At 40.0% G+C, this 14540-nt stretch overlaps 1 protein-coding gene across 3 annotated transcripts in view; it reads left to right on the forward strand.

The window, feature by feature from the left end:
• Positions 1-14540, forward strand: part of LRCH1 (leucine rich repeats and calponin homology domain containing 1) — a 210336-nt gene that overhangs the window by 93952 nt on the left and 101844 nt on the right. For all 3 annotated transcript variants that reach the window (XM_061133487.1, XM_061133488.1, XM_061133486.1), the window contains exon 2: positions 11093-11237. In XM_061133487.1, the coding sequence (XP_060989470.1) occupies positions 11093-11237 (145 nt within the window). The remainder of the gene's footprint in view (positions 1-11092; positions 11238-14540) is intronic.

Genomic DNA, 14540 nt, shown 5'->3' on the forward strand with positions numbered 1-14540 from the left:
CATTGATATAATTGACACCATATGATACAAACTTTGAATTCTGTATGATTTCTGTTTTAAAGTGATGGCTATCACCCACACTCTACTTGATGTTTAACACAGTGTTTGGGGAACTTGAATAATGGATTATCTGGCTAGTGGACCTGTACTTTAGAATTAATAAAAGGAAAAATTCATTTCTTTATCTTAGAACAGTTTAAAAATGTACTAAATGATGTTTTTTTTTTTTCTTTTTATTGCCATTTAGAAAGTCTCTTGGAAGGTCAATAATTTTATCTTTGATAAAGATCTTACATGGTCTCATGCCTGAGATTATTTATGGCATGTAAGAAATGATATTTGATTTGCCTCTAAAAGGGTTCCTTTTAATGAGAGACCAAATCAATAATATATGTGAAAGGGCTGGTTAACTATAAAAACATTCCATCCTCTCTACTTTTGGTGGGGGTAATGTTAACTTTCTTAATGTTTTTATTTGCTATTTTTAAAATTTACAGTAAAATAATCTGGGACTTCCCTGGCAGTCCAGTAGTTAAGACTGTGTGCTTCCAATGCAGGGGGCACAGGTTTGATCCCTGGTCGAGGAACTAAGATCCCAGAAGCTGTGTTGCATGGCCAAGAAAATATTAAATAATAATATCATCATCATCTAATTATTGGTGATTATGGTCATCTGACATTCACAACTGAGCACACACACAGACTCTTTTACAGTATATTTGATTTCTAAAGCTAACAAATGTAAAAATTCTGGAAAAAATTTATGATGAGATCATTTTTATTATAAAGGGCTTTCTTTCCACCAAGTAACACTTCTTTTATGGTTGAAAGTTTTAATGTTTATGTAATCAAGTCACAACAGTGCATTGTTTCGTTCTTGGTAGTGAACGTGGAATGACTGTGAGTTCCAGCCAGGCTGAGGCCGTGGAGTTCACGGGCGGCCGCTCCGTGTTTCTCCCTGATCCCTGCTCTGGTCACAGCAAGTCCAGTCCTTTCCTTTAACTCCACTATAATCATGTGAGTTTGATCCATGAGGGCCCTTGGGACTCACCTTCTTTGCATCCCCATATTACTCATCTTGCAGCACTTGTCAGATCCCTTAATCACCAGTAACTAGTTTTCCTGCAGTTACCGTGTGACAGAGACTGGCTGGTGAGTGATTGTCATCAGCCGCTCAGCTTTAGTCCAGCAGCAATCATGTGCTTTACCGAAGGGCCCCTTGAGCTCCAGAACCTCCCAGGGAAAGTTCCAGAGCTTCTGTTCTCCCCCTTGCCATTCCAGAGAACCCAAGGTCTCCTCACAGCACCTGAGCAACTGCCCTGAGTCTGACCTGCCAGGGGCCTGGCCCACACTATCTCCAGCTCCCCAGAGCCCCTTGCTGTGTCTCCCTTGGGCTCCTCCGCACCCTGGGGGACCCCATTCCTGGGAAAGTCTGTGACTGTGTCTCTTCTCCTCATGTCTGCCTAGAGTTTAACCATCAGGCTCTGTGTCTCTGTTCCTTTCAGCTCTGCGAGATTGTTAAAGCCGAAGCCATGCCCTAATTTATTTCTTTGCTGAGCTGTCATCTGTTGAGTTCTAGGCACTGCAGTTCACTCTTCTTTCCAGCGTTTATGAGGTCCAGGTGTGTCCAGCAGGTTCAGTGGTTGGCACTGTGATGAGTGAGGGTATCTGTCTGTGTAGACCAATGGATCGAGCTAGAGGACACTGTTAGGTAAGGTGACTGCTGAGTCAGTGGTACTTGGTCATCAGTCCCTGGGTTGGGAAGTTCCCCTGGGGGAGGACTTGGCAACCCACTCCAGTATTCTTGTCTGGAGTCCCATGGCCAGAGAAGACTGGCAGACTGTAGTCCCTGGGGTCCCAGAGTCGGACACAACTGAGCTCCCACGCGCTAATAGCATTTATAGTGTAGATGCGCTGTCTGTCCCTGTGAGAGACCCCAGAGCTGTCCCTTTTACTTATGCTCCCACCTGGTAGGGTTAGTAATTTCTGTTATTCTGGGAAATTTCAGGTTTCAGGATAATGTTTGTATTTTGTGATCATTTTTAAAAGCGTTCATTTTTTAAAAATTGTAATAACAACATGTCACATGAAATTTACCCTGTTAATCGTGTTTAATTGTCCACTTCAGTGGCAGTAAGTACATCCACGGTGGTGTTTACCGTCACCATCATCCATCCACAGAGCTCTTTTCACCTTGCGAGACTGAAACTCTCTCCCTACCACACAATTCTGCCTTTCCCCAGCTTTTGGCAACCATCATTCTACTTTCTGTCTGGGTTTGACTCCTTTAGGAACCTTGTCTAAATGGAGTCATACAGTATTTGTCTTTTGGTGACTGGCTTATTTCACTTAGCATAATCTCAAGGATTACCCATGTGGTACCATGTGGCAAACTTTCCTCCCTTTTAAAAGTTGAATACTGTTCCATTGTATGTATAGCTGCATTTTGCTTTTCCATTGATCGCTTGGTGAAGATTTGAATTAATTCTACCTTTTGACTATTGCAAATAATGCTACTTAAAGCATTCATGTTTCATAAGAAAATTAGTGTTTTCCCTTTAAATTGGTATTTCTCATTTTAAAGATGAGCTGTTTTTATTATGTCTCAGAGCCAAAATTCTCTTAAAGGAAGTGGGAAATGATTCATTAGCTAAACAGAATCACTAGGGAATGGGTCATTTCACAGAAGCTGTAACCATTTAAGATGTTTTGTTTTGAGTAATTTTACATGAAAATATTTTAAAAAATAGACACTTCCCTGCTCTCTTGAACATTTTAAAGTTAGTTTAATTTTCAAGTGTGTTAACTAGTCCCAGATTATTCAACATTGAGAGTATTATTTTGGTGCTAAAACTACATTGTGCTGTAATATTTAGAAGGGTTTTGACCACTACATTTATAATTTTTAAGTTTAAAATACTTAAATTTTAAAATGTGCATGTATATTTTACTCTTTGTTAATTTTTTTTTTGTTGTTGTTGTTAGAAGCACACTTTCTTATGACTGCTTTTCTTTGTAGAATCTATTTGTTGCTTCTAAAACGCAGTGGTGCTAAAGAGGCATTAATATCATTTGTTAGAATTATGTTTAAGAGTAAACAGCCGCTGAGTGAGCCTTTTAGAGATAAAGTGAAATGATTATACTTTGGGACAGGAACCCTTGCCCCCACCAATTCTATCTATGGTGGTCTTTTACAATTTTATTTCATAATTTTTTTGGGCAATGCTTTGGATAGGAGAGGTACCATAAAGAAATCAATTTTTACTATCAACATTTCAACAGTGCATTTGTTCTATAAAAGGCCGTGCATGTGTGCTGAGTCACTTCAGTCGTGTCTGACTCTTTGTCACCCCATGGACTATAGCCCACCGGGCTCCTCTGTCCAGGGGGATTCTCCAGGCAAAAATGCTGGAGAGGGTTGCCATGCCCTCCTCCAGGGGATCTTCCCCAACCAGGGATCAAACCTGCATCTCATGTCTTCCGCATTGGCAGGTGGGTTCTTTACCACTAGCACTGCTTGGGAAACCCTTGTATGTAATTACCTCTTCAGTATTCTGTGGGCTTAAATAGGTATCCACTGTTAATAAATTCACCAGACCAAGAGTCTGGATCTATCATATTTTTTTTTGGCATTTACCAAAACTAGCTTCTATTTCTTATTTCCTTCTTCTGCTTGGGAAGGGTAATGTTCAAACCAACTTACAAATTTTTCACTCATAATGTACCATTGTTTTTGTCTATTGTTTCATCTCTGATTTATTGTTATGAAGCGTTTGTACATATGGGGTACTTCTTGTGCTTGTCGGCTAGATTTTAAACTCCTTTCCAGCCCAGGCCATTTTTTCTTGCTAGAAATACTGTATTCGGAACCCAGCATTAGCTAACATAATGACAGAGACTATTCTTAGAGTCCCTCCCTCTGTGTGCATTCTGCTATAAGGATTTGTGTGTATCATCTCATTTAATCCTTCCAGTAACTCAGCGAAGCCAAAACTAGTACTATCCTCATTTTACAGGCGAAGAAACTGAGGCATAGAGAAATTAAGTAATCATTTCCAAGTGCACACAGTAAGTGGTGGAATCAGGGTTTGAGCTCAAGCTGTCTGACCTAAGAATCTCCTTTCCTGCTACCTTCATTCCATGAATATTTATTGAACTCTTACTGTATACCAGTGAACAATGCAAAGATCCCAGCCTTCACAGAACTTACATTCTGGTTGAGGAAGAGAGAAAGTGAATAACCAAAATACATGAATAAGTGGTATGCTATGTTAGAAGGCTATCCAAGTGCTAAGACAGAAAGGAAAATGTAGAACAGAGGAAGGGGAGGTAAGACAGACAGGCTGACGTTTTAAGTAGATAATCAGGGAAAACTTCACGGTTCATATGGAGGAATTGTTTAATAATTCTCTAGTGTTTTGACAAGATATTTTCTTTATAATTGATCTCTTAGAGATGTAGCCTGAGACCTTGACTGACTCACTCAAAACTTCCATGAATCCGTTTACTAGTTCTGCCTGTTTAACTCTGGAGGTGACATGTGGTCTCATCTCCAGAGTCAAGGATGAGGCAGCCCATGGGCTCTGCTTCACTGCCTGCAGCAGGTCTTACTCCAGAGCACTCCCAAGTGGTTCTTTAGAGAAGGATATAGCTGAGATTCTTCTAGAGAGACCCCTGCCTGCCTAGGGGAGAATGGATACAGATTGTCCAGACAGGGCAAGTGGCCCCAGACTATCCTTCCATCCAAGGATTGTCTCTGAACTGTGGACCCAGCGAGGGGCTGAGCAAGAGGGCGAAGATGGCCTAGCCCAGAGGGTCCCTTCAGTATTAGGAAGACAGTGGGTCCCGTATGCTTGTCTGTGGGTCAGGGAGTTAGATTTACGTGTGAAGGACACACATTCACCCAGTTGTTGAGGCATCATGATAGCTGCTAATGTGCCAAAATTAAACTTCCCTTCCTGTTCCTCGTGTTCAGTCTGTCAGTCGTCCCCGACTCTTTGCGACCCCCATGGACTGTAACCCGCCAGGCTCCTCTGCCCCTGGCATTTTCCAGGCAAGAATTCTGCCCATTCCCTTCTCCAGGGGATCATCCCAACCCAGGGATCAAACTCGTGTGTCTTGCGTCTCCTGCATTGGCAGGCAGATTCTTTACCACTAGCACCGCCTGGGAAGCCATGCTCACGTATTTACTCTTCAGCTTAAAAGATGGATCGTTTGGTTTTTCTGGACCTGGGCATGATTGGACTCCAACAGGCCTTTCCTTCAGACCAGAAAGCACAGACGTTGCAAATGAGGTTCCCAGCTGTCCTGGTCTGTCAGCCTTCTGCTCGTGTCTGTGGTGGCTGATAACTCAGGATGTTGTTGTTGGAGGGGTGCGGCCGGCGTGTGTGTGGGGGGTCATCCAGCCCCTCCCAAGGCAGCACTTTCCTTTTTTTATACAAAAACAACACCGTGCCTCCGAGGGTGCTGACTGCACACCAGATTCCATTGACTGTTTTCCTACGCTCCTCTGCTTATTTTTATTCATTCGGCTACTTTATTTTAGGGTTTCGCAGAGCTTGTTTTGGCCAGGGCGAAACTTATTGTTTTATTTCTGGCTGTCCTGCTCTCATGTGAACGCTTCAATTAAGAAGCGGACGCGGGGAGGACGTGGTTCTGGGGTTCCGGTTTGCTGCCCCGGCTGTTTGCCCAGAGCTGCAGTCGACCCCGCTCCCCAGGGCAAGGCGAGGCCCCTGGGCCGGTTTCCAGCAAGGATGGGCTGAATCCGGCTCGGGACGGGCAACCAGGCCCTGATGACACAGGCTTATCTCACTGGAGAAGATATTAGGACCTGGTCAAAGACCACTTACTGCTAGTCCAGAGCTTTGACATCACTTCATGCCTCCTCACCAGGTATCAGAAATGGATTTTTTTTAAAAGAAAAAAATGGATCTGTTTTTATTATTATTTTTAAAATTAGAGATTCCCCACAAGAACAACTGACCTTCCCTAACTGCAGTCCTGCGAGGCTGAATCAGCGATGTTTGAGAACCGGCCTTTGGTGTCCTGCCTGCTGGTTTAGTTCTTGCCTCTGCTGCTTATTAGCTCTGTGTCCTGAGGCAAATTACATAACCTCTCTGGGCCTCAGTATCCACACACACTGGGGAGTGATCACCGCACTTGCTTTCCTAGGTTATGGTGAAGATTCAACAAGGGAAAAAACCTGATTTTCTATGATCATAGCCAACTGATGATATGTAAAACTCCATTGCAGATCAGATTTTTGTTGCTCCAATCGTATCCGCAACTAGTTGAGCTGGAATCAAGCTGAATTGGTGCGGTTTTCTTTCCCAAGACTGTTGTCTAAATCAGACTCTTCCCAGACCCAACTGCTTGCCCCTAGGAGAGCGCCACCTCTTGGTGGTTCTTGGTTTAGCTAGGAAGCTGAGAAGGTGGAGCACCTGGTTTCCCTCGGGATTGTTGTTCAGTCCTTCAGTTGTGTCTGACTCTTTGCGACCCCATGGACTGCAGCACGCCAGGCTTCCCTGTCCTTCATCATCTCCCGGAGCTTGCTCAAACTCATGTCCACTGAGTCAGTGATGCCATCCAACCATCTCATCCTCTGTCGTCGTCGCCTCTGCCTTCAGTCTTTCCAAGAAAGTGAAAGTGAAAAGTGAAGTCACTCAGTCATGTCCGACTCTTTGCAACCCCATGGACTGTGGCCTACCATGTTCCTCCAACCATGGGATTTTCTAGGCAAGAGTACTGGAGTAGGTTGCCATTTCCTTCTCTAGAGGATCTTCCCAACACAGGGATCGAACCTGGGTCTCCCACATTGTGGTCAGGTGCTTTACCCTCAGAGCCACCTGGGAAGTCTTTCCCAGAGTCAGGGTCTTTTCTAATGGGTCGGCTCTTTGCATCAGGTCGCCAAAGTATTGGAGCTTCAGCTTCAGCATCAGTCCTTCCAATGAATATTCAGAGTTGATTTCCTTTAGGATTGACTGTTTGATCTCTTTGCAGTCCAAGGGACTCTCAAGAGTCTTCTCCAACTCCACAGTTCAAAAGCATCAGTTCTTCGGTGCTCAGCTTTCTTTATGGTCCAGCTCTCACATTCATACATGACTACTGGAAAAACCATAGCTTTGACTAGACGGACCTTTGTTGGAAAAGTAATGTCTCTGCTTTTTATTACGCTGTCTAGGTTTTTTATAGCTTGTCTTCCAAGGAGCAAGTGTCTTTTAATTTCATGGCTGCAGTCACCATCTGCAGTGATTTTGGAACCCAAGAAAATAAAGTCTGAAAATAAAGGGATAGTGGAGATCAGCTAGCCATCCAGGGATGCCCGAATCACACCCTGATACTTCTGGCCATGGACCCCAGGCTTCAGGAGTTTTAAAAGCCTTCTAAGTGATCCCAGTATACTAACGTGGTTGAGAAATACTAGGAAGATATTCTATTTAGGAAAAGATTTCATAAGTGGCTTCATTCATAGCTCCATGTATTTATAACAGAGTTAGAGCAGCACACAAGAAAAATAAACACAGATTCTTCATCCCTGTTTATCTCGAGTTTAAGAACTGACATATTTCTGTCATTCAGAACTTACTGGACTTCTCACAGCGCCTGATTCATTTGCCCAAGGTGGTTTGGGTTGTATTTCAAAATAAAGATACAAATTGCGTTCTTAACACTTGCCTGTTACCTGTGAAGTCTTATTCTTCCCGTCTGTCTGTAATTATTACTACAACTGCCTGACTCCTGGTTAGTTTCTCTCTGCCTCCAGCAAGGATCTGCCCTGTAAGAGTCCCAGTTAGAGACACACACGTCTGTGTGGGCACCCTGAACTGTCTGCTCACGACTTTAATTACAGCTAAATCCTAGATTTCTTTCTCTTCTTCCTTCTTGTGTGTTTTGTTTTTGTTTGTTTGGTTGTGGTTCTTTGTTTTGTTTTTAAAGAGGGATCAGACCATATTTTATTTCTTTGCTTTCAGCTGAGAGGAAAATTTTTTAACAAATTTGTATGACATTTCCCCCCTATTGTTTATAATTGGATTACCTACTCTGGATTATCAAAGTCAAAATGTCTTAATCCAGACTGACTTTCCCAGCCTTTCTGGGCATCTTTCCCATGGTGAGTTAGTGGGTGCCCAAGGGTACAAAATAATGTCTTCAGGAGCCTCGGTAAATCATAGGAAAGCAAACCTGTTTCTTTTTTTTGTTGTTGTTCCTCTTTCTTCCAATAAGAAAGTTAGTTGAGAATTAGATGATATTCAGACCCAAGTAGGAAAAAGTAAGTGATGTATTTGAAAACTCATTCTAAACTCTTCAGTGAAACAGAGTATTTGTGTAAGATTAGGATAATTGGCAATTTAAGCCAGTTTCTACTTACCGAGTTTCCTTTAACCACTTCTGGAATTTAGTCCATCAGATGACATTGTTTTCAGTACTTTCTTTTTTGAACGTAATGTTTCTAACTTTCTTGTCCTCTGGGTATTTACACAGAACATGTTGACTTGATTTTTACTGTATTTTGGACAAATAAAAATGCAGTGAAGATTTAATGGCCATATCTTCCTAATAGTCTAGCTGTGGGATACATGATCTGGCCATTACTCCAAGGAGAAAGGGTGGGCCCTTGTGGGGAACTCGGTCAGCCTTGGAGTTAGACATACTTAGGTGTGAATATGGTTACTGATGCCTGTGGCTTTGGGCAAGTCCCAGAAGCTTTCCGAGCCTAGTTTCCTCACGTGTAGGTTGGTGGTGCTCCTTGCATTGGTGTAAATGAGTTACTAGACTCAAAGCTCCAGATATGGTGTCTGGCTCAGCGGGAGTACTCAAGGGGTGATAACAAATCTGCCCGGATTTTACCTCTTTATATCTTTTTTTTTTTTAAGCCCAATTAGAACCTTTTACCTTATGGTTGAGGGCTTGCCTCCTTTTATCTATCAAATTATAAACTTTAAAAAAAGTAGTCCTCTGTGTTTTTCTTTTCTGCAGAAACCATGTACTTAGTAAATGTTGATGAATCCATCAATAATTTATCATCTGGATAGTGAATCTAAACAAATAGGAAAGGAAAACTTGTGGTTTTTCTGTATTTCAGTTTTGTTTTAATTTAAGCTAGGCAACTTTTTCTCTATAGGGATTGAAAGAGTCTAAGCTCCGTGGAGGTTTTGTTATTTCTTCCCTATTAACGCAGAAACTGGAACCCAGAGCCAGGATGATAAGGGCGTGTTACATAGGTAAATTCTCACTAACTCAGTGGACATGGAGGTCTGTTCATTTGGTCTGTTCACTGTAGGCTGGGCATTCATGTGCCCACTGTCAACACCTTATAACTTTATTTATAATCAATAATACTCTCAAAAGAAAGAATTGGAAAAATCCAGAATAGCTCAGTTAAAGGATTAGGGTGACCCTGTAGGCCAGATCCTGGACAGCTAATAGTTTTGCATGTGACTTTCCTATTGAAACTCTCAGAGACCTTAAAAGATGTTTATTGTAATGTGAATCATAGGAGAAGGGAAGGGAAAGAAGTTAAGAGGAGAGATGATCATATACTATTTCATGTTTCAGTCTTTATTTGATGACATGTTTAATTTAGAAAATACTTATATTTCTAGAATGAATCCCATTTGATTCTAGTATGTTACTCTTTTTAGGTAAGTGTTTAATTCTGTTGACTCATTTTAAATTTAGATTCACACATATATTTGGAAAGGAGATTCATATGTAGTTTCCTTGTTGTGTACTTTTTTGTTAGATGATGATATCAATATCATGTTACTATTTAAATAAGAATTTGAAAACTTTCCTTTTTTGTTAGATGATGATATCAATATCATGTTACTATTTAAATAAGAATTTGAAAACTTTCCTTCCTATGGTTTGAAATGGTTTAAATACGATCAGAGTTGTCCCTTAAAATTTTCCCAGATTTCTTCCTCTGAAGGCATCTAACCTGCTTTTGTTTATTAATGTGTTTGTCTACTGGAAGGTCAGTTGGGGAGGTAGATTTTTGTTTTGTGTTTCATGAGTACACACACCATGTAGTGTGATTCCTTCAGTAAATCTGAAATATTATTTACTGAACATCTTCAGTTCATACTGATTAAGTCCTGCCTAACTAAGGGCGAGGTGATTTGTTGTTGCTGAGTTACTGTTTTCAAGAGTGGCAGCTCTTTTTTGTATTCAGTGCTCTATGGCGTTTTACAGTCGTGTACACCACTCCTAGATTTGGACGTTAAGGACGATTCTGTATTTTTATTGTCGAGATGGTGATACTGTCAATTGTATGTTTATATTACTGTGTAGACCATTATTACTCTTTATTTAAAATTTTTCTTTATTCATTTATTTATTTGGCTTCATGGAGTCTTAGATCAGCATGTAAACTCTTAGTTGCGGCATGTGGGATCTCGTTCGCTGACCAGGGCTGGAACCCGGGCCCCCTGCATTGGGAGCGCGGAGTCTCAGTTTGGGGACCACCAGAGAAGTCCCCGTTGTTACCGTCTTTGGCCAAGGGAGCCAGTTTTACTGCAGATCATGTAGCAGACACGGTATCCATCCCTAACAGACAAGAGAGTTATCTTTCTAGTACATTGTAGGTACTCAGTAATTCTAGTGAATGAAATATTTATTTAGAATCTACTATGTGTTTGTTTGGAAAAGGTATAAAAGACATGTTCTGAGAGACAATATGTTATGAATGCAAAATTGAATTAAATAGTTTAAATATTAAGGCAAACACGTGTATTCAGATATATTAAAGGATTTGATTTACATACTCATCTGGGGGAGAAACCATTTTCAGATGGAGAAAAAAGTAAATATTGATTCAGTTACCCTACACCTGGCCTGAATTTACAAACTGGTGTAGAGAGCTAGAACTGTTTCAGTAGTATTTTTGTTTTTCCATATGAATTGGGCTATAATGCTAGGAAATGGGAATCACAACTTTGTAGTAACAGTGGTACAAAGAATAATGTTGATCTAAATTTAGATTATAATATTTATTTTAAAATGTGTTAAAGAAAAGGTATTGATAGTTGAAAAGATTGTGTTGGATTATGTTGAAGATTTATTGACAAAATATTCTTTCCTTTTCTCTTAGATTTATCTAAAAACAGACTGGTTGAAGTTCCAATGGAATTGTGCCATTTTGTATCACTGGAAATTCTTAATCTGTATCATAATTGTATCAGAGTCATTCCAGAGGCCATCATTAATCTACAGATGCTGACTTACTTAAACTTAAGGTAGGTTGACACCTTTAGGTAATCAATTTAATTAAAAAAAAAAAAAGATTGCTTGCATCTCTGTCAGTTTTTTTTCTCTCTGATCTTTTCTGATCACACTTTGAAATAAATCACATGAAGATTATTGAAGAAATCTCTTTTATAGTACGCTTGCAGTGCCATTAATATTGTTTTTGGTGCTCGGCTTCTCAGTGTCAATAGGGCAAGATGTTTTGGCTTCTTAAGATAATTGATGCAGGATCATTTATACTTTTTGTCTGTTTGATACTTGGAAGGTTGTTGGTCTGTCGGATATTGAGGTAGATTTTGGAGGAGGAGGGCTGAAGGAAGTGAGAAAGAATTGATGGTTGAGGCAAATTAGGGCCTTCCTGGTTTTGGAGGTTATTGGAACCACGGGGATTTTCCACCCAGAATTGACTGAACCTGTTCACCGTAGGTCACTGGAGAAAGTTGAGGAGGAACACTGAGCCACTCTAGCAAGATACGACTTTGCTGTCTTTAGCCCATTGAATTAGGCCAGTGTTTGCTGAGTTTGGGTCAGTGGTCTGTGTTGACTCTGATTAAGCACAACACAGTGTAACCTATTAATGTGCTGAGTAGCCCTGAAGTTAAGAAAACTAAGAGTTTTAAGGCCTGGCTTTTAGACTTTCTCTGCTGTGACTGTCAGCTTTTCTGGCCTGATTTTTGACTCCTGGATACTTAAATCCTGACTCACATCTGGGATGTCAGGAGAGAGGGGGAGCTGTTTTATCAAATCTGTCTCTACTATTAAAACAAAGTTGCAGAGTTCAAGCCTGAATAGACATCACTCTTGTCAGTTGCATTATCTTACTGTGCAAAGGATAGCACCTGACTAGCAGGGTTTGTGTTGTGTAACAAATATGCCAACCTGCAAAGTGCAAGATTCCCAGTAAACCAGGTATAGTATTAATTTATGTAGCCAAAAGTGTCATTTATATTTTGGGGTTTTTGTTTGTTTGTTTGGTTTGGTTTACCACTGATAGTTAGAAGTCTTCTGCAGCTTTCTTTGTTGTCAAAAATGGGTTTCCTTTGCATTTCATTAGGACTGTATATCTTTTCCCTTGGGAGTGAAAAATAAATCTCAGTCATGTTTTTAAGTGGCCTTTATTTCATTTCTGGTAAATAAGATGTAGGCTATTATTATTATTACTACTAGAGGCTGAACAGAGTCAACTTTCATTTTTTCCAGGTTTCTAGTTTATTTGAGTTTCCTTGTGTAACAACCATTTATGCCGTTTCTGCTGCAGCAGAATATTAATTACCTGGAATTGCCTGATGGAGCCAGCATAGTGATGTCTATAGATATGGCTTATCTCCCTAAACCATCTGTCTTCTAGTCCCAGCCCACATAGGGGAAATAGCCCAAAAGCATATGTAGTTGGGGTGTTTATGTTACTTACCTACTCCTGATACTTTGACCTCCAGCAACCTGCTTGCAACAAATAAATAGATTTAACTTTGTATTAAATATATATATACACTGGGAAACCTTGGGGTATAGATGACATATTTCTTCTGGCATGATATAAACTATAAAATTCTATAAATACTAGGGAATCTAATCTCAGCGTTTATATTTTGCTTTAAAAGCAGTAATAAAATTATTTTTGATAGGATGGTTTTTATGTTGAGGCTAGTTGAAGGTAGAATAATGTTACTGTTCTCAGATGGTAGAAAGACTATATTGGAATATGAATCTCAGGAGTCTTTCAGTTAAGAACAGAGAGAATTTATTGGAACTGTTAATGGTTGAAGTTGTGTTTGGCATATTGTAAACAGAGTTTTGTGATGTATTTCTAGGTAAAAGAAAGGAATGAAATAAAGGGGTCATTAAGCCCTCAACTTTTTAAACTTTATTTTCTTCTTGTAATGGTTTCATTTCTCATTTGATTTAATTTCTCTAATTTTGGTCCCATTTATATGGTGGTGGTTTAGTCACTAAGTCGTGTCTGACTCTTGCAACCCCATAGACTGTAGCCTGCCAGGCTCCTCTGTCCATGGGATTCTCCAGGCGAGAATACTGAAGTGAGTTGCCATTTCCTTCCAGGGGATCTTTCCAACCCAGGAATCATTTATATAGGTCATTTTTATTTTGTTTTGGTTTTCTTTGCTCACATTTCCTACTTTAATATTACCATCTTTTAAGACATATTCTCTAGTGTTGAATCATCACTCTTCAAAGGAATTGATAAATAAATGGAGGAAATTAAGAAAAAATATATCTCTTACTTTTCAGAGATACTCTTAATATGTCAAGGTATATGAAAAATGTATGTGTCTCCTCTAACATCTTTGAAAGTCTGGTGCTATATATACATATGTGATTATCTTTAGTGACTTCTATCACATTTACTTTAAGAATGTAACCTAAAACAGCAACCTAGAGCAATTTTTAATGTGAGCAGGAGATGGTTATCTTTTCTATTTATTTATAAGGCCTTTAACTCCTGTTTGATTATTAGATTTTTGAAATGCAAATTCTAGGAATAAGATCCTTGGAGCTGAGTTTTTTCTTTGTGGGAATGATTTGAGGTAGAATGTTAAATTTGCCTAAATGGTTTATTTGTAGCTTGTGAAATCGTGGGTGGCTGTCACATCTGTTTATCTATAAATGTGTAATACAGTAATATCTAGAAAATGCCAATGGCATCTAGTAAATTGTAAGTCTTCTAAGAGATGTTGTGTAATAACATCCCATGATAGTAGTGTTGTCTGTGTGAGTTCTGCCTGTCTTCAAGCTACCATCTCCACTCCCAGCCCCCACCACCCTGACTCTGAAGGCAGCTGGTAACCAGAAGGAATTTAGAATGTTGTGCTTGTCTGTGATCATGACAGATGTCCCCTTCACAACAACCAGGGTTGGGCACTGTGGCCTTTTCGTGTCTTTCTCATGAAAACTTAAGTCAACAAAATAAAATGAATGGGTGTGGTGAAGAGGCGTGGTAGAATTCTATTGACTCCTGGCCTTCAGAGAGAAGCTGCCAATCCACTTACTAGGAAAAGAGGCAAGGTGCTCTATGGCTGATACATATCAATGTATGACAAAACCCACTGAAAAAATAAATAAATAAAGGAAAAAAAAAAAGAAAGAATTCAGGGCCGGGAAAAAAAAAAAAGTACTGCTTTGTGGGGGAGCTGCTGATCCCCTTTCAATCCAGGTTTTTTTTTGTGTGTGTGTGTGTGTGTGTGTGTGTGTGATAATTACAAATCGAATATTATGCCAGTGAAAAAAACTTTTTTAACAGTCCATCTAATTGAGTGATTATTTTTTAGTTGAAGTAT

This window comes from Dama dama, chromosome 30 (assembly GCF_033118175.1).
Source record: "Dama dama isolate Ldn47 chromosome 30, ASM3311817v1, whole genome shotgun sequence".
NCBI classification, from domain to species: Eukaryota; Metazoa; Chordata; class Mammalia; order Artiodactyla; family Cervidae; genus Dama; species Dama dama.